The following is a 27,261-nucleotide window of genomic DNA, read 5'->3' as shown; positions in this document are numbered from 1 at the left end:
GCACAATACTAGCAAATACAGAATACCCCAGAAGACATGACAATGTAGCAAAAATAATACATCGACAACTTGCCATACAACATAAACTAATAAAACATGTTCCCACATACAAGTATGCACCACAAAATGTACTGGAGAATGATGAATACAAATTATACTGGAACAGAACCATTATAACAGATAAAAGAACACCACATAACAAACCTGACATCATACTCACCAATAAAAAGAAGAAATCAACTCAACTAATCGAAATATCCATACCCAATACAACAAACATACAGAAGAAAACAGGAGAAAAAATTGAAAAATACATCCAACTGGCTGAGAAAGTCAAAGACATGTGGCATCAGGACAAAGTCGACATCATACCAATTATACTATCAACTACAGAAGTTATACCACACAATATCCACCAGTACATCAATGCAATACAGCTACATCCAAACGTATATATACAACTACAGAAATCTGTAATTATTGATACATGTTAAATTACCTGAAAGTTCCTAAATGCAATGTAACATATACCACACAGTTAAAAGGAAGTCACGCTTGACCAAGGTCTGCTTCACTTTCCATTTTTAACCAGACGTAACATCTGAGACAGGAAAGAGAAGTAATAATAATAACCATCACCATCACAGCAGCTGGCATGACGCACTGAATGATGTATCGTGTAGATGGAAAAATATTGTACCCTTTGAATCAGTCATTAGTTGATGCAGCTCTGAAATAAATCTGTTATCTGTTGCACTCCAGTTGTGGAAATTTTCTAATTCTATTCTCCTGTCAAGAAAGCCTTTGGTATTCCAGTTTGAAGAGGCAGCTTCTGTAACAGTAAACAAATATATCACAGACTATACCCTTATTGTTTTTAGACACACTCACATTATGTGATTACAATAATAAATGGTTCAACCATATGAAGGGCATCGTTCAATTCTACAACTGGAAATGAAAAGTCAGCCGTAAAATTTGTAAAACTTTTGTCCAGTTCTGTTTGTAAGTAACATAAAGTAAATGGCACTTACGATGTATAGGTATGAATCACATGTATTTTGGCTTTTGCTTTATATTGCTTAAAAATAAAAGTTTTATGTAACTTAACGTAGATTTCTTCCTTCTTATCCTGTTGTTGAATCTGAAGATGGTCAAAAACCTGTTTAAGATTGTGTCATATTATGTGATTATATCTGAAATCAACAAATCAGTAGAAATGTATAATATGTGAATCACAATTTTCCTTACACAGGATGTCATTTTTTCCAAAATATCGCAAACTGATTGAACTGTGGTGATAGTCACATGCTTTGATGATAGTTGTATATTCTGCAGAAATCTGTGTTTGTATGTAGTATATCAGGTTAAGTAGGTTGGTTGCCTCCAGGGATAGAGAAAGTCGAGTGGTAATGGCTTTGAATGAGGCAGTCTCTTTCACTGGATGGTTCGGGAAGGGCAGTTTGCTGGATGTCCTAAATGATCTGTCCTGGAAGTATAGGAATTGGTGAGGCTGCAACCTAAACATGGGTTACTAGTTTCGCCAGGGCACCCCTGCACTGCCTATGGTTCATTAGCACTCTTAGCAAAGTTGAGCATCAATGATAAAAGGCAGAGTGCAAACCCTGGCAAGAAAATGCTTAAATGCTTTATTTACCCCCCCCCCCCTCCCCCCTTTCTCTCTCTCTCTCTCTCTCTCTCTCTCTCTCTCTCTCTCTCTCTCACACACACACACACACACACACACACACACACACACACACACACACACACACACACACACGTAAGTGGAGCCACAACCACACCGATGCTTCATCACTCTCAAAGCGAAGTCTTCCAAGGTATTCTTTAAGTTTTGGAAACAGATGAAAATCGGATGGTGTCAAGTTAGGACTGTAGGGAAGATGATTAATAGTGGTGAACTCAAGACACTGGTTTGTTGCAGGTATTGCAGGACTCGTGTGTGGTCTGGCATTGTCATGCTGAAGGAGAGGGTGCTCTGTGTGTGGACAGCTCTTCAAATTTGAAACCTGATTACAGCACACTGTTTCTCATGCACCAGCATAGTTGCACATTGCAATGTCATATGCTACAATTTGGAGCCCTGTAGCGGCAGAGGGCTGCAAATATGTTGTCGTGAAAAATAATAGTAATGTAGAACATTAATAACGTCCATTTTATTTAAAAAGCTTGCAGTTTTCACATAAATAATTTGGGGGCATTACTTTTCAGCAGACCTTTGTATTTACAACCACCTGTCTAATGGAGTAAAAAAGAACATAATTCTCATTGTAGTTTAGCAGAGGACATTGGTTTCTAATAGTGAATGTGACAGTGTGGGTTGTGTACACTGTTTAGTCAGTCAACATGCTTTAAAGGGTCTTTCCAAGCTTAGACAGTGCACGTTGCCACTTTGACAAGAAGTGTTCTCAGCATGGAAGGTTGTCTGGCAAATTGGCATTCACCAAAGTGATATCATTGGGACATTGAACTGCTGCCATTGTGAGACACAAATGGTTGATGAACTTAATTTTAATGGTCACCTGACTTCAGCAACACAACTTGATGACAGTTATCTGGAAATTATGACTTGCAGTTGTGCTGAGGAGGATGCATCATAACTGTGCTCTGCCATTTTAGAGGCAGTTGGGATGGCCGTGTTAATCCAGGCAGTATGTGAGTATCTTACATAGTCAGTTTGCCCTCCAGGCATCTGTTATAAACAACAGTAAAATTTCCCAGTGTGATGCTAAAGAAAATGGGCAAAGGATCATGTGGAAGGGAACCTGGTTTGATTACATCAGGTTCTTTTCATTTGTGGGTGCAGGATTTGCCTTCCAGCTGACTATCATAGACATATGTATGGAGATGGCACCTCTCTTGTTGGTTGGTTGGTTTTGGTAAGGGGCGCAGACAGAGAGGTCATCGGTCCTATCAGATTAAGGAAGGGCGGGGAAGAAAGTTGGCTGTGCTCTTTAAAAGGAACCATCCCAGCACTTGCCTGAAGCAATTTAGGGAAATCATGGAAAACCTAAATCAGGATGGCAGATAAGGGTTTGAACTGTCATCCTTCCTACTGTGAGTCCAGTGTGGTAAGCACTGCGCCACCTCACTAGATCACGGCTTGGGCGCGCAGTCCATGGTGTGGCTGGGAGGTGGCTGAGTCACATTTAGGATTAGTGTCCTGCATGACATAAAATGCACTGCCAAAACATTTTATTTTTCATGCAAAATTTTCACTTAACAAAAAACTCCAAGTAGATAAAGATGGATTACTTTCAAAATGTTATTGTTGGCTAGTGTTTAAGAAATTTAATAGGTACATTTGTCACATTAAATTTAGAATTAGCTGATAGGAGGCGAAACCAAAGATATTGCATGAAAGAAGTTGTTTTCTTAAGAAACTATTGAGTAAGTTCTTGTACTGCGGTTCTATGAATTTTGCTAAATATCTAATTTTACCCTGCAGTTCCCTTAAGGGGCAATGAAAGATGTAAGTACACAATGAGAAAAATATGAAGTAATTTTTGTTGCTGTTTATAGATAATTAATTAATTAATTAAGTAGGCAGCAATTATATGAATAGAAGTTATTTATCATATATGGATTTTTTATTTTATGCACAAATTAACTTATAACCAATTACAGAAATAGTTTTCCAAGTCTTTTGACTTGCGGGTGTTTTGCTGTATATTTTGCAGGTAGAATTTGCAGTACAAATGAAATGTGATTCATGTGTGGAGAAAATAAGGAAATGCTTGACCAATGTTGATGGTATTTCTAAGTTTGATGTGTCATTAAAGGATGAGTCTGTTGTTTTGGAAACAACCTTGCCAACCTCAGAGATTTTAGAAAAACTTGAATCAACTGGCTGTAGAGCTGTCCTGAAGGGTTATGGTGGTACGTATGATTGTAATTGCTAAATGTTGTAGGGTTACATTCTTGCCACTAATCAGGATCTGTATTGATGGGGAAACCCACTGCTCAGATAGTAATGTGATGATGGCATCAGTTAGTGAAATGAATGAAAATTTATTTGAAATGATTTAGAAGCAAGTGTTTTGGTTGCAGTTCTTTAGATTATTGATAGAGAACGTGTATGCTTGCCAAGGAATCACATTTGTGAGCTCTTCACCATTAATAAGTGATTATGATTGTGATTACATGTAAGGGTATTGTGTGTACAGGGTAACAATTATTGATCTATATGAAATAAAATTGTCATAACTTCTGAACGTTTTGTGTTAGGACATTCAAACTGCATGGTTGACCACAGGGCATGATGGGAATTATTATGTGCTGTATGGTTTGGTTTAGTGTGAAGCCCACTCTCATTTGGATGGTTTGTCAGCAAGCAAAATTGGCACATTTGAGGATTGAGACTCCACAGTTTGCGGTTGAGAAGTCTCTTCATCCTTCGACACTTTAGTGTGCAATGTCCAGTCACGGAATAATCAGTGTGATATTCCTCAATGGCACAGTGATTATCGAACGGTACTTAAAGATTTTGGAAAATGATTTCTTCCCCATTATCCAAAGTGACCCTCATTTCGACAAGATGTGGTTCATGCAAGATGGAGCTCGACTCTATCAAAGCAGGAGTGTGTGTGATGCCCAGGAGGAGCACTCTGGGGACCGCATTCTGGCTCTGGGGTTCCCAGAGGCCACTGGCATGGGCCTTGATTGGCCACCGTATTCTCCGGATCGGAGTACACATGACTCCTTTTTGTGGGGACTATATTAAAGAGAAGGTATTCAGCAATAATCTTAAAACCATTGCTGAGCTGCAAACAGCTATTCAGGAGGTCATCAACAGCATTGATCTTCCGATATTTCAGCAGGTCATGCAGAACTTCACTCTTGGTCTGCACCAAATCATTGCCAATGATGGCAGGCATACCGAACATGTCATAACCTTAATCCAAATATCTTTAGTGACATTTAGATGTTGAATAAAGTGTGTGCATGCTGTAGTTTGTGACTAATTTACAATTTTACAATATAGTTCAATAATTGTCACCCTGTTTTTGCTAAAAGAAAAAGAAAATGTGTTCATATGAAATACTTGCTGTAGTGTTGGCTATTGTGGAAGTCAGCACTGACACAAATGAGGAAGGAGAGAGGTTGCGATGGCTGGTGTCAGACGTGCAGTTACTTTTCCACACTATAACTACTCACAGAACGCAGGCTAAGTATTGTCTTCCTATTACTCAGTATTGATGCCCTCGAAGTCTGCAACTGAACTAGGCCTGAGCAGCGATGGGCAGCTTGTTAAGTCACCATTGACAGGGGGTGTTGAACTCTGTCTTGCTGGAGGTGTGGTGCTGCCCTCTCCTTCCACTGGCACACGGGTCAGCACCTACTTGATGCCATTTTGTGGTGCTGTGATGGTCGGTGTGCAGTTGATGCTTTGGACTGCACAATCCTCCGCTCCAAACCGTCACACTGTTGATGTGAAGGGAGCCATCTTGCCAGCTTACGACAACGGAGAGTGGGGAGGCACGAACGGGGTGGCATGAGGAGCCAGGAGCCACAAATGGGACCAATGCTGAGCCCTTGGCCACGCCCCTACATCCGTCCTGTCCTCCGAGAGGAATGTCAGTTGGATAACCCCCGAAAAGGTACCCACCCTCCTCTTGAGCCAGTCTGACAAAAAACGTAGAGGGCAGTGATGACAATTGCAATGACAATGACAATGACGAAGATGACAGTGGTGGTCAACGGCAGATGCTGGGAAGGTGATCTACTGTGACAGCAAAGGCAGTGGGTCCAACTCCATCAATTCTGCAGGTAGTGCCAAAGAGGCACCTGGGCGCAGTCACGCCGGCTACAAGATCCTGGTAGGAGGCAAGTACGGGGACAGAAAATCTACGGAAGAATTTCACAATCTACAAGCACGAATCTGGTTCTGATGGCGGCGCAGCATCCCAGCAGGACCTTGAGTTAAATATATGCAAGTGCCCAAATTTCGAAGAACCTTTCCTCTCTCCCGGCACCTGATGTGACCAAAAACTCTGAAAAGAATAGAATCATTAGGCGCAGAGCAATACTTAGAGCGTGGGAGGTGCCGTATGCTGCAGTGGGGGTTGCAGCTGGAGCAGTATGTGGTGACACTCGCCGTATTGAAGCTCTGCCTGCGATGGACTGTCATGGTGCTGGGAGTGATACGTTACAAGGAACAACAGCGTTCGCTCCCGTGTGTGGGAGGCATGTAGCTTGTTCATTTGTTGCTTGAATACACGCACAAATCATTCAGCTTCTCTGTTTGACTGAGGATGAAATGGAGCATTTGTGAGTGATACTGTTGCCTACAAAACTGTTCAAAGTCCTGAGCCATAAACTGTGGTCTGTTGTCTGTACCCATACTTTAAGAAAACCTTCCAAACAAAAAACAGATGACAAAGCCTGGGGTGTTCTATGTGACGTAGTTAAGTTCATGAGCAATGCAAATGGATGTTTGCTAAAAGAGTCCACAGTGATAAGCCATTGAATGTTCTTAAAGGGACCAGCAAAGTCAATATGCACTCTTTGCCACAGTTATTGAGACTTTGGCCAAGCTGAAAACATTTGCAGAGGGGCTGATAGAGCTTCAGCACAAGCATGACACTGTGACATTATCTGTTCAATGTCGGCGTCCATGCCCGGTCAAGTACAGTGCCAATGTGCTGTCGCTTTTGTGCGTACAATTCCCTAATGTCCTCTGTGGAGCAATCGCAACACGTCTTTTTGAAATACTTAAGGAATAAACACTCACAATTGTCCAGAGTCATTTTGCAATGAATTCACACTGTGCTGGATGGAGAGGCCATGCCAGTGAGCAAAGTATTGGCACAAAAACGAATTCTGAATGTTCTTCACTGAATGAGGCCAAGCAATACGGATGTAGTGCAACAAAAGGTTCAAGTCAGGGTCTTCTTCTGTGGCCTGTGCAATTTTTCTGTAGTGCAGCGAAAAAGTCTGTAAAAGTTCAGTGTCCTGACAACAAAATCGACAGTAACGTTGAATTCAGAATTGGGACCAACAGTAGGCGAGAAAAGGCATCAGCATATGCGTGCTTCAACATGGGCTGTTACAATATGTCAACATTGCAGTTTCTGAGCCGTGTGTGGTGTAACAGGTTCTGACATGAAACAAAGACTGAAGTGGTTTATGGTCTGCCACTTGGTAAAACCTCTGACCAGACAAATAATGCTGAAACTTTGTCACACTATAGATAAAAGCAAGAGCTTCCTTCTTGGTTTGGGAATAGTTACATTGAGTCGTGGTCAATAACTTGAAAGCAAAAGCTATCGGCCTGTCCTGTGAACAAACTCTGTGCGAGATCACAACTCTGATCTCGTACAAAAAAGCGTCCGTGGCCAAAACCACAGGTTTAGTGGGATTGAAATGAACAAGGCATTTATCACTCAACAAGGCATTTTTAAGTTTCTGGAATGCATCCTGACACTCTGTGGTCCAAACAAAAGGCACATTCTTCCAGAGCAAACAATGGAATGGAGATACCGTGTGGGATGTGTTGGGTATAAATCAAATATAATATGTCATATTTCTGAGAACTGCCTGTAATTCCATCATATTCTGCAGAGCAGGGAGGTACTGAATGGCCAGCAAATGTGTCTGAAGGTGGTGAACACCTTGACTATTAATAATGTTACCTAAGTACTGAATTTCAATATGAAAAAAGGCACATTTGTCCAGGTGACACTTCAAATCTGCAGCTGGAAGTACTTGAAAAATAGTACAAAGGTTATTGATTGTTCCTCTGATGTATGTCCTGACACCACAATATAGACAAAGTAATTTGAACAGAATGAAATTTTTACAGTAGGCTCTTCTAAGTAGGTTTGGAATGCAGTAGGTGTGGCAGTGCTGCCAACGGGTAATCACAAAAATTTGAGCAACCATAAATGTGTGTTGACCACAAACATGTTAAGACTCCTCATCTACCAGAATTTGCAAATATTTGTTGTGTAAGTCAATTTTTGAAAAATAGCGGCCTTCATCAAGCTTGCTCATTAATTTCTCAGGGCAAGCAATGGACAAGTATTAATTATTTACTGTTTGTGGATTCACAGTGGATTTGAAGTCAACACAAAGATGAAGTCTTCAAGAAGGCTTTGGTAAGATTGCTAAGGGAGAAGCCCATTGACTAGTTTGGATAGGAGCAATAACACTATCGTTTTGCCATTGTTTAAGTTCACTTGTAGCTTTGTCTCTAAGTGCATGAGGGACAGGATGCACCTGAAATGACTTAGGTTACGGTTTGTCCTTCATTGTAATGTGCAACACAAAATTATTTGCTCTGCCAAGTCCTTCAGAAAATAAATCAGGGAACTCCTCAATCAATTGTATAACATTGTCTTTTGGGTTGAAAGCAGAAACAGAAAGTGCATCATCCTGAATACAAAGACCAAACAAATCAAATGAATCTAACTCAAAAATATTTTCACAGTCTTTGTAAACACAAAATTGTAAATGTCATCGTTCTGCTGAGAGACTGGAATGTGGCAGGCAAACTACATGTATTGCACCAAGCACTGGAATGTACTGACCATTACCCGCAGTAAGTTGCATGCAAGATTTTGTCAACTGTGGCGAGCCCAGCTATTCATAAGTGGCATAATTAAGCAATGTAATGGAAGTGGCATTGTGTAACTGAAGTCGCACACAGCGTCTGACAATGACTTAAGTTCACAAACAGTTAGTTTGACTGTCATAGCCTAGCAGTTGGGCAGGGTGAGGGCACATCCTGAATCTGATCATTACTAGGACCAGTAGCAGTTTAGAAAAAACTAGATTCACTGAGTGAGAAAGTGCTCCGTGCTTAAAAAAGTGAACATGGGTAGAATTATTTCTCTCTCTCTCTCTCTCTCTCTCTCTCTCTCTCTCTCTCTCTCTCTCTCTCTCTCTCTCTCTCTCTCCCCCCCCCCCCCCCCCCCCCTCCCTCTCTCTCTCTCTCTGTAAATGACCAGGCTTTCTTCAAGCAAAGCAAGTTGTTTTCGGCAAAGGGCAGTTTTGTCTTTTATGTGTGGCAAAGCAATGCGGACATGATTTCACAGCAGACACACGCATTGACACTTGTTTACACTGCCCATGGCGCAATGGCCTGTTTATGCGTGATAGTCAGGCACAAGGCCATACCTGTTTGTCACTTTGCGTTACACTGCAAATGGGAGCTACCTCAAAGTTTTCTGTGGCACTATCACATGAGTCCTGATGCTCAGTAATTTGTAACACTTGTTTCAAAGTAGGATCAGAATGATATAGACTTTGGTCATAAAGCGTACTGTCTGGCACATTGTACATAATTGCGTAACAGATCGTTGCATCACTCTAGTACTGTCCACAGCTACAGTGAAAATGACACTGTCGTGTCAAACCCTGAAGTTCAGTGACTCAATGACGGTATGTTTGTTCTGGCTCTTTCCACAATTGAAAGAACTTGTAACAAGCAGCAGCAACCTTTATCTGATACTCATAACACTTAGTGAGGGTGGAAACTAAAACTTCAAAAACCAGCAACCCCAACCAGGAATAACTTCTGAGTGAGGAGGTAAACTCCTGTGCCGGCTGTCGACAAGAAATAGAAAGTTTCACTGTATCTTGCACTTGCTGTGTACCCCTCATTCCTCTCCTCTTGTTATTCACTGAAGGCTCAGAACAGTGGAATACATGGAGGCAGAGCCATGGATGTGACTGCCTGTTGTGGCGGAGTTGATGCAGCAGTAGCTTGTGCATTAATGAGCTGCTGGACTGCTATCTTCAACTGCGACATTGGGTGGTTCTGAAACTGAATAAACTGCATTATATCAAAGCCAGCAGTAACTGGAGGCATAGGTGCAGGTCATGTAGGAGGTGGGTTAGAGGACATTTTAATGAGAGGAGCGGTGCAACAAATTAATTATAAGCAATGCAGATACACAAATAGTGGAAGTGTTGCTGTAAGTCTGCTAGAAAGAACACAATTAGTAGCAACGTTCCTCTGAGAGAAAGAAGGAGAAATATTAGTGATGCACTGTGATGGAGCGGCGAAGAGCGAAGGCAGTGTTGATTCTGTAATCCACAGTGTCAGATGTTCTATCGTCTACTGTGGGAATCAGCAAAGACACAAAGAAGGAAGGAGAGAATTTGCAAAGGCCAAAATGGTCTGTACATAACACTTGCAGATTAATAGGACACTTTATTTCTAAAAAGGAAGGAAACATAACTTAATTTCTCATTATGAGATGGCTTGAGGGACTTCCTGTGCCTCCCACATGCAATTACTTGAACACACTATTACTGCACGCGAAACGCAGGGTAAATATAGTCTTCTTATTATTCAGTAATAATGCTCTGACTAGTGATGGGCGGCTGGCTAAGTCAGTGTTAACGGGGGGGGGGGGGGGGGGGGGGGGGGGCTCAACTGTCTTCCTGTAGGTGTGGCACTGCCTTCTCTTTCCATTGCCGCATGGGTCAGCACCTTCTTGATGCCGTTTCGCAGAACTGCACTGGTCGGTGTGCAGTCAATGCTTTAGGTCTGCACACTTGTGACTGATAGTAGTCACAGATTTTTAATATTTACCAAAGATACCAGTAGGCATACAGTAAGGGGCAGACAGTGATGCTTATGCAGATTTACAGACAAACCATTTGTGGAAATCCTAGCAGTGTCTCAGGTAGTGAGATCTATAGTTAGACAAACTGCTGAGAGGAAAAAAGAAAATCATGACAGGAATTTCTAAATTCTATAAATTGTTTCACAAAATTATCAGTAATTGGGAGTTAACAAGGAAAATAAATATGAAACAGAAATTTTTATTCTATAACTACCGTTCAACTAAATCAGTTTTTACAGCTACAGCAGAAATTGTAGCCCAATGAATGCCAAAGCATTTCTTTATTGTCACCTCTGATGACAAGCTGAAGTCTTGTGTTGAAAAGTCAATAGAAAATCTAGGACAGATGATGTCTAAATTCAATAAAAAGCAGACCCATTCCCCAGGTGCGAACTGGAAATGTTCTGTATAACTTGAATGAAGTTGTGGTGGTGTTTTGTCAGATTTGTATAGAACATTTTTCAGTGTCCTCAGAATATGGAGGTATAATTTTACACATCATAATATGATACTACTGCTGGAGGCCATGCTTTCTGACTTGGACACTTTATAGGAATTTTCTGTGAGCAATAGGCATACAGTGTCATTTGGTACAGCAATTTAAGTCCTTGACTAGAAATTATAAAGATACCCAGCCATATCCCTCACTCCACAGTGCTTCAGCTGTAAGGAGAATGATGTTTGTGAAGGCATTGTGTAAAGGAGGTTGTTTAAAAATACTCTTGTGACCCAACCTAAAATAGTGTTCAATTATGTGAGACACATACCACTAACAGGGGTATTGAATATATACAAAGAAGGGCAGAAGAAATGTTTACATGTTTGTTTGACCAATGGGAGAGCATCGTGGAGGTATTGAAATATCAGAATTGGCAGTCACGTGAAGATAGATGCCAACTAACTTGCAACATAATTTCAAGAACCAGTATGAAGTAAGGACCCTAGAAATATACCACAGCCTCCTATATGTTGCTTTGTACAGACTACAAAGACAAGATTAGACTAATTACAGTGGACACAGAGGTATTCGAGCAATCGTTGTTCTCATGTTCCATACAAAAATGAAACAGAAAGAAACCTCATCCATGAAGATTTTACGGACAGATTATTTATAACATCAAAGTTATTTATTCTGTTGCTATGAATGTAGTAAATTAACTTGTATTGATAGTCAAGTCCAATTTTCTTCAGTTTGTGCCCCTAGCAGTAATTATTTTGACATCCTTTGCCTTCATGCTTTCTAAAAATATCATTGTTTGTCATAATACTGATGATGATAGAGATGATGTGGGTCTTTCTTTCAATGAACATTTTTAAATTTTATCTTTTCTGTTCCTCTTCATTGCTTTTGTGACTCAGTTTATGGCAACTTGGACTGAAATATACTTGGGTAATGCGCTACCTTCTTACACAGTTCTGCTGAAATGTTATAATTCTTTCCATCCTTAATTGCTATTGAGGATTTAACATGTTACACTATGTGGTACTGCTCTTTGAAGGCTACACTCCAGCCTTGCTTCATGGACATATCAGTCTATTGTTATCCTTGCAACTCGTAAGCTTGCACCCGTTGGTGCCTCTTGTGTTAAACTGAGGTGCTCATTTAATGCAGAGCTTTTTATTCATGAAACTCTGCTTCATGAAACTCTGCTTGTGCTATATGACTACAGAAAGTTTAGAATTGTTTCTTCTTGTCACAGGCATTTATGTGTGAAGTAAATAGATAAAGGATATATTACAGTAGTATTTTATTGTAATCATCATACATGTGGACAATAAACACTGTGTAATAAAGCATCAAAGCTATGACACTTATACATATCACCTAAAGGTTGGAACTGGTCATGTCTTGTAAAATTTATTATTACAACTGAAGATATCATTTTAACTTCAATTTTATGTGTTGGTGACAACTGTTTTTTGTCATGAACATAAGTGTATGCAGAGTACAATAGTAGCACGCTACTGAAGATTTTGGTGCAATATTAATCTGAATAGTTCCTATATAATGGAATTTTGAAGTTGGGAGGGCTTGAAAAAATGCTAAGAAAAATCTTGTTTCATATTTTTAAACACTTTGAGTCAGATCATGACAAGATCACCTGCAACAAAAATCTGTATGGTAATAGTACTAATTGTTATAAAAAGAAAATTTTTGTTGAATATGTCTGTATGTTTATTTCCTATTGTCATGGTTAAAGTTACGCTCAATAATGTTGCAGATAAATTACTGAAATCCTGTTCATCAAGTATCTGATGGTTATAATTAAAGTGCATCTACTCACAGATATCCAGTGTGGGCTGTTATTTTTATATGGGAGCAGAACTTGGTAGACATTCTAATGCGTTAATGCGGAACTGGTTTAGGCTGCATTGTTTGACCTTTTCTGCCCATGTCCCGTTCTTAATCCATTACATATGGAAACATTTCTGTATGTCTTTCTTCAATTCACAACGTCAGATTTGCCCTTGGTGGTCAAAATTGGAACTAATTTTGTTTCCAGTGTAAATAAGTTCCGCAGTAGGATCTCTACCAAGTTTCACTGCCATGTGATAATTACAGCCCACACTGGACATATATGACCTGCTGCACTTTTAACATTAGGTATATGCAATGTATTTAGTCACATGTGCAACACATTACTATCACAGTGTATGTTTCCAGAAAGGGTAAAATATTGTATCATCACAGCCTGTTAGAAGAAACATTATTGGACAGTTATTAATAATTACTGCCCTGTCTCACTACTTACTTACTTCTTGAAGATACTGGAAAAGATTACGCATACAAGAGCATTACCAATTTTTCAATTACATAATCAAATTAAACAAAATTTAACCCATTACTGGCCAAAACTCTGTCAGATCATTTTCTGCAAACTTTTATACATAAATACGTTACGTTGAGTGATTAATTGAATAAAAAGTTGTTTTGAAAATTTTCAGTTTATTAGAACAAAACCTACAGACCATCCCATTTTCGGGACTTTGGCCAAATGCGCTATCCAAACTCACAATCTTATTCTCCATGCATAATATTGTAAGAAACAAAACAAACAATAAATAAAGAATGTTTTAATATTATTGAATGTTTATTCAGTATGAAATGAAGCAAAACACTTGTCGTGTACACCAACATTGCATCTATCACAAATTTTTGTTGTTTTTTTTCTTGCAGTAAGCACATCTCTTCTGTGTTTTACTTGGCATGATGAAATGATTTCCTGGATCTAGTCATACATCTGTGCTTTCCTATCCTCCCGTGAATTTGCTTCCTTGTGGTCCTCTGCGTTTTGGTACTGATCCTGTTTTCTTTGATAGGTAAAACATCACTATTCTCCGTCGGACATCCAAAAGTGAGAGCTTCTCATTAGAGTTAGCAATTTAGTATGCATGCCGTGTGTTTACTACGCAGATATCTATCATCTGTGTGAATAATGGCCACTACCATCTCTCTGGGAGGAGTAATAGTACTGTAATTTGTCGCTACACGTATTGGTTTGTTGTCACTCCAATTCACAACCAAAACTTTGTTCTCTTTGTCAGACATGTAGTCATAGAATCCTCATTCCTTTTCTTTTGCCATTCTTTTCGAGTCAATCAAAGGACATGTTTTAGTTTGGATTTCTCTTATTGTTCCTGTAGCTTTCATTTTACTCTTTCCGAGTGTGATCAGTTTGTCAACACTGGTGAAAAAGTTGTCAAAGAAAAGCTTATAATTTGGATACTCTGATTCTGGAATCATGCTGGTTAGTTCATTTATTACCATTGCACCTAGAGGCTCCTGTTTGTTGTCAGTCTTGCCACAGTATGGCGAAAAATGATAAAGAAAGCCATTTGAACTTGTAAGACACCAAATTTTATATCCAAATTTGATAGACTTTCCCCTCAGAAACATTTTAGCTGAATGTTTGCCGTAATAACGTACCATCATTTCGTCAATTGAGAGTTCTGAATGAAATGCCAAAACAAAAGTAATGAAGTTAATGAATTAGAAATTATTCTTTCTGAATGTAAAAATGTAAAAGTTATTTGCCTTGATGAACATTGGCTTACAGATGATTAAAATCTTTAATAAAACTGAAACTTTCAAATAACCAAAGGCTTTTGAAGAGAAGATATCAGCTGTAGACTTTTGCATACTTATTTATTTTGATATAAAATATGAAACAATAAATTATTTTAATTATTTGAATAAAGAGTGTATATTTGAGAGCCTCTGTGTTGAGTAAAGGGATGTAAATGTTATACTAATTTCTACTTACAGAGTACTAGAGAAAGCTACAACTGAAGTTTTTATGATCAAATTTCAGTGCCTGTTTGAAAATCTGAATAAAGAAAAAAGGGAAAAAAGTATTGTTATAGCTTCAATATTAATATCAAAGTTGAAAACAATGAGGTGTCCAAATTCACTGATGTAATAAAAATCTTTGGATTCAAAGTAAACTTCATCCAAGCCATGAGAGAAATGCACAATCACTGACCTCTATTGATAATATTTTAACAAGGGTTTGAAGATGTTTATAAATTTTGCTTGGATTTAAATATATTAGAAAACACTCATTATTCACTAAACTACCATTATTCATTAAACTACCAAAAATTAGCAGTGAAATTTCATGTCACAAAAGCCATGCGAGAAATAACTTCAATAAAAAAATCGGCCATATTTAATAATAAGAGACACTGAATGGACTTTTGACAGTTGTATTTCAAGCAGTAGCTACTTTGACAAATTTGTAAGTAGCTGTTTTGAAATGTTTCATGAAACTTTCCCAGTTTTCCAGTGACTTGTAAACTTAAATAGATATATCAATGTACAAACATTTCGTGGTAGTGCCTAGAAGAGGCTCTGAAATATAATTAAAACAGAAATATTGCTGAGTATGTTAGACATTATGATGTTACATTTAAAAAAGGTTGTGAAGGCAGCCAAACGAATACAAGTTCATTTTAAAACGTAAGTCTAAGCTAACATGGTCCATTACCAAATAAGAGTTAGAGTTAGTAGTCATGATATATCTAGGATTAAAGTAGATAAAACCTTTACTATAAACACAGCTTCAAATATTAGAGTAAGAATTCTTCATCAATGTGTCAGATGTTGATATAGCTGAATATTAGAATAACATAAATCCCTTTGGACTTCACCAAGAATCTTAAAAAAAGTCTCAAAAAGGATGTGGAAAATGGTATTTTGTCATTAACAAGTAAAAACTCTACTGGATGGGATGGGATAACCACAAAGTTGTGTATCTCATAGTAACACCTCTTTAACTTAAATAATCAACCAATTTTTCAAACAAGGATGCTTTCCTAATATGTTAAAGTATGCCAAAGCCAAACTTGTGTTCAAGAAAGTGTTGAGAGAAAATATGAGAAATTATCACCATGTTTCTATTGCAAGCCTTTCAAAATTGTTAGAGAAAGTAACTGCATAACAATCAACTTATGAAAGAAGTTGACCTGATCAAATTCCTTGGACTAAATGTGGACAAGAACTTAAGCTAGAATACACATATTGAATTCCTATCAAATAAATTGAACAGTTTTGAATTTGAAATGCAAATACTAACTACTTCTACTTATGTCACTACACAAAAAGTAGCATATCATAGTTATTTTGAATCTGTCATTCAGTATGGTATAATTTTCTGGGAAAGTTCAGTACTATATCTCGAATGCTGAAAATGCAGAGGAATAGTGTCAGATAAGTATGTACTTAATAGCAAAAAGAATCTTGTAACCTGTTATTGTGGAAACTGCAAATTCTAACTGGTTCCTCCATATACATTTATGAGTTATACCTCCTCCCACGGCAGACAAAAATTACTTGAGGTGAATCAGTGTAACCACACATACAACACGAGACACAAAAAGAATTTTATGCTACCTGCACACAAATTGAAATTGAATGCATGGACTCCACAGTACACAGGCATGCCAGTATGTAATAACTTAATGGGCAAAAAGTATTTCATATGAAGCCAGAGATTCTGTGAATAAGGCTACAACAAATTCTGTGGGAGAAATGTTCATGGAGGATGAAATCATAATTTGAGCAAATGATAACTTAGTATTAGATTTTATTATGTGTGTAACAAATCGTATTATTATTATTAGGAGGCTATTATTAACATCAGTTGTTCTACGTTTATGGTGAAGCTTTACCACAATGTCTGATATTCTCCTATACCTGAATCAAATGATTTAGATTATGTAATGTATGAGACTAATAAATGACAGTTCACAAAGAAAAGATAAATGATCAATTTTTCTCTGGTTTTTTTAAGTGCACAAGTTCGTTTACATGTAGTTTCTACTTTTTGTAACAACATTCAAACACATTTTTCATTGGCATAAAAATGATAGTCCAGAAATGGAAAAAAACATATTTTTAGCATTAGTTTTGTGAACTCTGAAAATATAAAATAATTTGTCATGTATCTGCATAAAGTATGTAATCAGTGATTAGGCAATGGTCCTTCTTATAATGTCGTTTGGATATATTAGATTGTTTACTGTAGAGAATTTTTGTGTGCTGTCCCGAGTTATTTCGGAAGATATAACTCAAAATTTAATAAATTTTTCGAAATGCGTATGTTTTCAAAATGTTTTTGTGATCATAAATGTTTTTCATTTATCTATTTGGTACGTAAACCGAGATGAATCAAATATTCATAATATTCCAGGTGGTGTATGTAAAACTGCAGCTGTTGCAATGGTTGGAAATGACTGTGGGCGGGCAGATGGTCATATAAAGGGTGTTATCAGATTTCTACAACTTGACAATGATACTTGCGTAATTGATGGTACTATAGATGGATTGGAACCAGGAAAACATGGCATTCATGTATATGAATGTGGTGATATTTCTGATGGTTGTGAAAGGTAATTTGTCACTGTTAAAGAAAGGAAAACATAATGCACAATTGTATGAATGTGAAAATGAATTTGCTTGTATCTGTTAGTCCAGATTATTGTGTGGTTAATATTTATGTATGTTGTGTGTGAAGCTGTGTAGCAGTACATTGTTCAGTGAACTTAATTGTTAAGGCACTGTCAAAATCAGATATTGTATTCTGTACACACACACACACACACACACACACACACACACACACACACACCTGGAAAATAGCCAGGCTTGTAAGTAACGATACTATTGTAACATTGCACAAACACAATATCAGCATTCCCATCATTCAACTTTTAATCTGTTTCCACATGAAGGATTATGCTAATGCTGAATGACATAGTAATCAGTACAAACTCGCGAAACCAAGGAGTACATTAAGGCACAGTCTAGCAGTGAAGTACACATTTGTCGCATAAATGGTGGCACTTGCTGCACCATCTGTGCCGATGTGAGGTGGTCTCTTTAGGCTGGCTGTGGATGTGTGCACTGTTTAATTACACATGTTCACTGTACAGGATTATAATACTCCTTCCCTCTTCGGGAAAGGTGTTCTCCAAGGAGATGTCCATGCCTTCCTCGGAAGGGGATGACTTCTGGAGCATACAGTCTGAAATGGCGCAGGTGTGGCATCCACTGCGAGAGACCATAAGGGAGTACCAATGATGGAGACGTATGTTCACATCCTGGCAGGCACTTGGCAATGGAAGCAGCAGAGAAGACAAAGGAGATGGTGGCGGTGACAGGATGTGTAGACTGAGGTGGCCTGGTGCTAACTATTCCGCCCGGTGGCAATGGCACCCAGAACACAGACAGTGCAGGAGTCAGAGGGGGGGTTTGAACCATACCAGGGGACCAGCGTGGATGGTGGAGGTAGACACAGGACTGGCAGGGTCTCCGGCACTTGGACATGTGTGGGGTGACTGGTCATAGTGTTGTGACACCAAGCCATCGGAGGTGCGCACAAGGCAGAGGCAGCAGCCTCAGCACTGATGGATGATTGCTGTTATCCACTTAAAGCATCGGCCAAACCTGCGGGCCCAGATGGCGGAGGCAGTTGCTGGTGGATGGCCGGGCATCAGTCGAAGCAGGTGAAGGAGTGACAGTGGTGGCCATATAAAGCAGTTCTGCTGGGTTATGATTGACAGCTGTAGGGATCCTATATGAGTTCAATGGTCCATTGAGGGCTTCCTTGGGAGAAGATAGTGTGATGTCTTTTTTTGTCTGAGTTTTGAACATAATGACCAACCACTTCACCCCACCATTGGACTGATGATGAAATGGAGCGGATGCAACACGCAATATGTCACTCTGTACAAAAATCTTTGAAATCCTGAGACACAAATTGTGGGTGTCTGTCAAAAGCATATTCAGTGATCCTTACAAGGAGAAAATGATTGCGAGGGCCATGACCATAGCTGCTGTGGATGAGTACGGGAAAGGAAACACATAAGGAAACTTTGAGAAAGCATCAAAAACCACAAGTCAAAAGGAGTTTAGGGAGGGACCCGCAAAATCAGCATGAATATGCTTCCAAAGATGCTGGGGGGTGAGAGACAAGGAAAGAAACACCTATAGCACTGCTTGATGGGTGATGCACTTCAGGCAAGCGGACACAACATGTGTGATCTCATTGTCAATATCTGGCTAAAGCACACGACTATGGTCCAAAATTTTGTACGAGGAACTCCCCAATGGTCCAGGTGGAGAAGGCGCATGAAGTCTCACTGAAATGCAGACAGGACCACTTCCCTGGGCACTGACTCTTCAGTAGCTAATAGTAGACACCATCGAGAATGGAGAGTATAATAATTGCACAAGGATCTGATGCCTGGCCCAGTGGCATATCTGGTCACCCATGGTGGACAAATAGAACAACCTGACATAAAACAGGATCGCCCATGACAGCTGCAAAAATCTGAGAACTGGTAATAGGGAAATCATCCACGATGTTTTGGGCTTCAACGTATAAATGGAAACACAACAGTTGATCCTGATCAAGTTCTGGATTGGGGGCCAATCAGCAACTGAAAAACAGTGTCAGCATTACCGTGTTGTGCTGTGAGGCGGAAATGAATCTTGTAGTTATAGTGTGACAAAAACAGAACCTAGTGTTGCTGGCAAAGGGCTGCTTTGTCTGGAAGAGATGCTGAAGGATGAAAAAGAGAAACCAGATATTTATGATCAGTACTCAAATGAAATTGAAAACCATATAGGAATACAAGAGATGTTTTTAGTGCATACACAATAACAAGTGCTTCTTTTTCTATCTGTGAGTAGCACTGTGGTGCCTAATTCAGAGTTTGGAAGCATATGCAATTGCATACTCAGAACTGTCCATGTATTTGTGTGCAAGAACAGCCCCACAGCCACACCGGCAGATGTCTGTGGCCAAAACAAGATCTTGGAATGGTTGGAAGGTAACCATGCAAGGTACGAAGTGTAATTTTGACTTCAACAGGGTAAAAGCAAGCTCACAGGTGGGTAACCAGTGAAAAGGAACACCTTTGATTGAAGGGATTGAGGCACTGTTGCTGCATCAGAGAGAAATTTATGGCAGTAAGCAATCTTTCTGAGAAAGACCTGCAACTCTTTGACGTTGATAGGAATGGAAAACTGGCAATGGCATAGATATGCTGGCTTTAATGGCTTGACACCAGCACGTGAGATTTCAAAACCTAGATAGATGAGAGGCAGCTGAAAAAATTGCTGTTTGTCTGAGTTAAAATGTAACTTGGCAGCGTGCAGCACTGTGAATGAGGCACAAAGATTTGGCAAGTGTTCATCTGATGAGCAACCGAAGACCACAATATGATCCAGGTAGTTAATATGTCTCGCCACGAAGACCGTGAGCTGTTCCAAAAATCATTGGAAAATAGCAGAAATGCTACCTACGCTGAGTGAAAGGCACCAGTATTGGTATAACCCAAAGGGGGTATTCAGTATGAGGATGCGTTTGCAACCATCATCCAGAGGCAGTTGCAAGTAGGCTTCTGACAAGTCTATTTTGGAAAAATATTAACTCCAGGAAAGCTGTGCTAAGAGTTCATCTTGATTGAGTAAGGGTTAGGTATCAATAATAGGCTGTGAGTTTACTGACGTTTTAAAATCACTAGAGCTGAAGATGACAGTCATGTTTTGCAAAAATTACCAATGGAGTAGACCATTCATTAGCGGAGACAGGTGTGACAACACTGAAGGATGCAAGTTGATAGAGTTCTGATATGATTTGCTCCCGTAAAGCCATTGAGTTTGAGTGGGCACGAGAAAAACAGGAGCGCGTGGTGTGAGCCTTGTAATCGATAGGACATCCAAAACATTTTCAAAACAGTGAGGAAAATTCCGAGCAAAGTGTGTCCAGTTCTTAGTACAGAACATGATCTGATAGCAGATACACTTTGTCAGAAATAGAGAATCCAGAAGTTTTGAAGGTATCTAACTGAAATATGTTTTCTCCGTTGGCATCATCCACTATCATGAAGGTCAAAGGCTGAACAGCTGCTAAATACACTATGGGAATAGAAAACTGCCCCAATGTGGGTATTTGTTTTTTGTTGTAACTCCTCAACCAACAATAGACAGGGGATGACCCCGGTGATCCAAGATCAATATAGGTTTGAGAATTTATCGAAGTCACTGCTGCACCCCGGCCTACTTGCATGTTTAACATCATGTCCATAACACATACTTCAATGTACAGTTCGTTTGGGGCTTCTGTCACGTGTGAAAAACTGTTCACATCCACATTCATGTTTGACGGAGGAGGTGGAGAGCTACTCACAGAAGCAATGTGTCCCTTTCTTTTACAGTAGTGTCATACAGCCAAACACTTTGATACACAGCCTGCTCATGTTGAACCAAACTATTAGGGCATGATGGGAGAGGAGCACGCTTTGTGATGCTGACTGCTGTTGGTGTTTAACATGGCACTGCACCAAGCATTTTGGAGAGCATGATTGCACCACCGTGACGTCTTTTCCCCCTGTGAGCTAACTGGCAGTGGCTGAGGAGGAGAAGCAATGGCAGCTACTTCAGACCAAGCTTCTGTCTGACATTCTGCTGCCCTATACACTTCAAAAGACTAGATAATGTTCAAAACTTCTGCGAGAGAGGGATTTTCACATTGTAAAGCACATTCATGAACTTACCTGCTACTCAGGGCCCAAGTGTGAGATAGCATATGAGTCCCAGTGAGTTTTAGTAACAAACTGACAACTATGGCTAAGTCCATGAAGTTTCACTGCTCGATCTCTGTATGAGTGTTTCAGCCACTTCTGACAACAGTAGAACTCGCGTGAGCAGTAATAACATGAGTATGTTTGCAGTGATGAGCAGAGAGCAAAAGAGAGGCTGGTAGGTTCCTGAAGAGGAGCTAGCTGACACAAGGAGAAATCCATGACAGAAAGAAAGCCTTACACATGTTGGGGTTGGTGACAACAAAAGCTTGGAAATGTTGCTGAAGGTGTTTTTTTGAATAATTCCCAATCTTCTGCAGATTCATCATATGAAGGAAGCCGTGGGGGTTGCATCAACAGTATTGAATATTGGCGTGTCAGTGATGCTGCCAAATTGTTTTATGCCATGGTGAGAGAGCCTGCTGTCGATTGGTGAGAGCTGCCTGCAAGGGCTTGAAGAATTTCTTCCACTGACATACTAGCCATAGTGAATTGCAAAACAAAATGTGCAGAGTAGAATACCGCACTTGTCAACAAATATATTGTAATGTTGCACAAACACAATATCAGAATGTCCACCAACCAACTTTTAATCTGCTTCTACATGAAGGATTACACTAAGACACTGAATGACATATTAACTAGTACAAACACACAAAACCAAGGAGTACTTTTAAGGCACAGTCTAGCAGTGAAGTATATATTTGTGACATAAACATTGCAGTGTCTGAGGGCCCGGTGCGCTGGCTTGTATAAGACTGTTTCGCACACGGCATGGCACTTGCTCCGCTGTCTGTGCCGATGTGAGGCGGCCTCTTTAGGCTGGCTGTGGAGGTGCACAGTGTTTAATTTTGCATGCTCACTTTGTAGGATTACAACAGATAGAATTTAAAAGTTTAAAACCCTGCTTTCAGGAAATTGAGTGTGAGCCTATTTATTTAGAACTTGATGAGAGACTCCAAAGACCTTGTTAAGGAGCTATTACTCCAGACATCAAATTATCCTGTAAAAGGAAGAGTTACATTGAATCCAGATCTTCAAATAACCCTGCAAAAGTGAACTTCTGCAAAATTTTAAACAAAGAAGTAGAAAATGTAGGAACTTGTACCTGTTGATCAGAATTAAAAATTCAGATAGTAAAATCAAAATTAGTGAAAAACAAGAGTGTGCCAAAATCTTCAATATTTGCCATTCCTTCCCAATAAATATTTTTGCTCATGTGTCTTGTTTAGAGAAAAAGAATTGTATTCTCTATGAGAGTAACTCAGCATCCCACTTGTGTACCATTAGACATAAAATGCAAACATTTTACACTTATTTCTTACTGAGGAATGGTGACTCCCACTTCAAAATAAAAACTATCTGGGACTGCTTTATAAACACTAAGAAATTCATGATGGAGCGCTTACCAAGTAAATGGATGCTGAAACTGTCTTATAAGTGTAAAATGTTAATACAAGTAGTACTAATTTTCTGTCTGCCATACAGATACAATTTGAAATTACCTGACTGTAAAACTAGCCATTGTGTAGATACACTTTTATACTATACAGAGTAATTTTTTGGCTAAATTATAATTTTTGCAGAGCTGAATAACAGGAAAGCATTTGATTGGCTTGATTAATGCTTGGCATGTCATTATTGTAGTCTTTGTGTTAGTTTTCAAGAATTTTCTTGCTGTTTTGATTACAAACTTTAACATATTCAGCACAGTGTGCATGAAAAATGCAGAGAACTTCCCTTTTGTCCCTCCAGCTGCTAACAATTAAAATTTTATTTCTATGCCAAGCCACCTGACCTTCCTTCAGTTTCATAGTAACTAAATGTTGTGTGTTACTTGTTATGTTGTTGCACAATGTTCCATTAACATTGGTTTTTTGAAAGCAGACAAGTTTTGTCAGAGCTACAGAATTATAAATCACACCACAAAACTTCTGACTCGTCAGTGCAGAGGTTCTTATCTGGAATTTAACTATCGTTAATAGTGCCATAGGAATGATCCACAACTGTTCTAATTTAACTGTCAATCATTAGAGTGCAGTGAATCATCTGAGAAGTGAAAATATCTGCGTAACAACTGGAATCTACTCCTGTTTATGGGAAACGAGATCTCTCTTGCAGCAACAGTCAGAGAATCACTTTTCTTTCAACATCATCTATTGTACTCCATATTGAGAGTGTAGTCATTATACTCCTCACACATTTTTCTGCTTCCTGGCTTGCGTGTGCTATCATCTGCATCTGAATTCTCAGTAGAATGCTTACTTCAAGGTGATTGGTAAATGCTTATGCCTTCTTATACCTTTTGAGAATTTTCCCATGAACCCTTCCCACTCTAATTCGTTGATGTTCTACATCAGTGAGCATTATTTTATTACTAGTCTCTTTATTAAGAAACAGGGTACTTTACTGGCTCAATGTTATGTAAAAATCAACACCTATTTCTTTCAAGCACTGTTTATAATGTATATATTTTACAGATTTTTTGTTGATATCAGTTAATACAGCAGACTTTCTAAATAAATTAGAAGTATTTTGAATATTTTTGAACCTGCTTAGGGTTATTAAAAAGATTACAAAGAAATTTATGCAATTTTTTTTCCAAAATGCTTCCTCAAATTGAGGTACCATTTAACTCAATGTTATACATTAGAAAGAGACCAAATTTTTACCAGATGTGCATGACATGATGGCTGAGGTACCAGACCTATTTAATTCTACCTATTATACATATTACAAGGATAAAACATATCAAATCTTACATTTTAATTTTTATATTTTTTTCCTAATAAAAATGTTATTTTTCTATAATTCAGTTGATTGTGCAATAAAGCTGAGGTCTACTACATAAGTATGGACAGTTGAAAGTTACAGAAAAAAATTAGAGCAATGTAGGAAATATTTGTACCTGAATTCTGAAAAACACAACTTCTGGGAAATTGCAAATGAAGATATGAGTCCAATTAAATTGTGCCTTAGAACATTCCTGCAGCATTTCTTCCTCTTGGCTTTCCTTTTAGCCCTTCTTGCTTCTTTGGTAACTTGAAGAGTGAATCTTTCAGCCTCATGCACCTGTTGTAGCAATTGATCTTTCATATGAGAGCCACATTTTATGCCTAAATTTCTTATGACTTCCAACCTTTCTATCACTCCATCATTGAAACATGTCACTGCATCTAGTACACCAACTTTTAATGTACTTAGTCCTACAAAAACATTCTTGGGTAATCTTTCCCCTATGCAATGGTTCAAACTTTCATTTGTATTCTGAGTGCCCCCATGAAGACATTTACTAAGCAAAACAGGATCACTCAGGTGTCTAAAAATTGAATTTCTTTTATTTATAGTAGGCTCAGGAGGAGAATGCTTATGATGGTATATTTGACAACTTTCTTTTGCTTTTTGGTAACCACACCAAGACTCTGCTTCATTATGGCAAAGTCCGTAGAGCCGGGTGGTCATCTGTGGACAACTTAGGAAAGTAGGTGGACCATTCAGCTTTTCTCATTGCTGTAACATCATTCAGAGGTGCAATTCGTCTAATGGCCAGTCCATAATAACTCTGAAGAAGGTCTATTTCTGTCAATCTGCCTCAGCCAGACAGAGATTTGCCATCAGATAGCAACTTTCCTTTCATTTCTCTTCGTAGCTTCCTCAGTCTAGCACTCATCCTCTTTTGCACATGTCCATAACACTCCAGTTTTGTTACTAAGGTATCTCCATAAACATTGAACTCATTAAATTTACTGAAAACCTTAGAGTCCTCATCACCTAGGTACTTCATATATCTAATGTTATAAATGTGCACTGACCTGTGAGATATTTGTAGAGCTCCATCACACTCCATACCTTTGCTGTAACCATCATAATTCTTAGAACACTGATGTTCAATACATCCTTCAGTGTTACCTTGGCAGGTGTGGCAGTACTTAGATAAGCACTCAACATCAACAACTTTTCCATTCTACAGAGAAGTAGCACTTACAACATCATTTAAGGAACAATGTCCTCGACATTGCTATATCCCATCAAGTGCAACAGCAATGTCCTTGGTTCCACTAATATTTACAGTTTCTTTACTGCACGTTTCATAGATGCTTTAGACACAACCATCAAGGCACCTAAAAGTGTTTTTATGTACTTGCTGAACCTACTGGGAGGAGGAGGAAGATCCATCAAACCACAAAACATTTGAGCAGCCTTTTTTCCTTGTCCTATTGCATGCATTGCTTACACTAACTTCAAATTCATGTCATATGAATTATGCACAATATTTGAAGTCATTTTCAAGGTAGATTTATTGCAGGATCTACATAGAACAACGAACTTTGATGTTAAACCCTTCCTGGTACTTTGTTGTTCACTTATTTCCAGACCACCTACACCATCACATTGTTTACATTTTGCCACTTCCTTTATCAATGAAGACAAGATGCCCACATCAACAACAACAAATCCACTGCAAACAGCGTCATTGTTAACACAAAAATTTGAATTACCAGGAGGCATGCCATGTGGGAGTTTCTTCCCTGAAGAACTGATACATAGGTTACTTTCAACAGTGTGTATTGCTTTGTTTGTGAACTGGTTACCACGGAATTTCCTTTTAATGTATTTCTTGCTGTGTGGCATAGTTCGTATTTATTGCACACTAAAGGATATGCACTTCCACACATATATGTAGCACTTGGGCAACATACATTCAGTAACACATGAACAAACTGCTTCAGCAAAACAAAAGTAAATACTAGCAAAGATAATCATTTACAGACACTATAAACCTGCACTGTTACCAACATATACACTGTACCATACGTATAATCACTGGAAACAGAAAGTTCACAGTTCTTTTTGAAATAATACTGGTTTCTGTAACAGAAATAAAGGGAGTGTGGCAGCATACATGACAGTAACTTTAAACTTTTGGTATATATGTCATTTTTCATTTGAAACCCTCTAATGTATGTATCAGTATAATCAGGAAAGACTATAGTATTCAATAAATTCATAAAAAATTTCTATTTTTCCACCATTTATAAGTACCCTGTATCCTTAAGGTAATCAGTGAACCACCTACAATGAAAACCAGGTCAGCTACTGATGCAGGTAGAACAGACATGGAATGTATTGTCAGATATGCACAGAAATACAAAATTCATTTACCTGTTGGCATCTGAGCAGAACTTTCTACTCTGTATTATTGTAACCCTTGGCTGAGTGGTGTGCCAAGGGTATGAAGGAAACACACATATTAGAGTAACAACTATTATGAAAAGGATAGCTTGCTTCTCATCATGAAGATGACGGGTTGAGTTGTATACAGGCACGACGACAAGGCTAACACACTGAGCTTTCAGCCAAAATCTTTTTCATAAGAGAAAGGAAAACACACACACACACACACACACACACACACACACACACACACACACACAGGCGCGCGCGCGCGCGCGCGCGCGCGACTGCTGTCTCCAGCTGCTCTGTCTCAGACAGCAGTATCAAAGGTCACAACAGGAAATTAACTCTTGAGGCAAAAGTTTGCTAGTACAGAAATAGGAAATAAAGAAACAGT

The 27,261-nt window shown here is 38.9% G+C and overlaps 1 protein-coding gene across 2 annotated transcripts in view; it reads left to right on the top strand.

The window, feature by feature from the left end:
• The window catches only part of LOC126299495 (copper chaperone for superoxide dismutase), a 95,528-nt gene that overhangs the window by 18,408 nt on the left and 49,859 nt on the right, over positions 1-27,261 (top strand). For both annotated transcript variants that reach the window (XM_049991440.1, XM_049991441.1), the window contains exons 2-3: positions 3,702-3,900; positions 17,291-17,489. In XM_049991440.1, the coding sequence (XP_049847397.1) occupies positions 3,702-3,900; positions 17,291-17,489 (398 nt within the window). The remainder of the gene's footprint in view (positions 1-3,701; positions 3,901-17,290; positions 17,490-27,261) is intronic.

This window comes from Schistocerca gregaria, chromosome X (genome assembly GCF_023897955.1).
Source record: "Schistocerca gregaria isolate iqSchGreg1 chromosome X, iqSchGreg1.2, whole genome shotgun sequence".
NCBI lineage: Eukaryota > Metazoa > Arthropoda > Insecta > Orthoptera > Acrididae > Schistocerca > Schistocerca gregaria.
The sequence above is the reverse complement of the archived record's forward strand: the minus strand, read 5'-3'. Positions and strand labels throughout refer to the sequence as shown.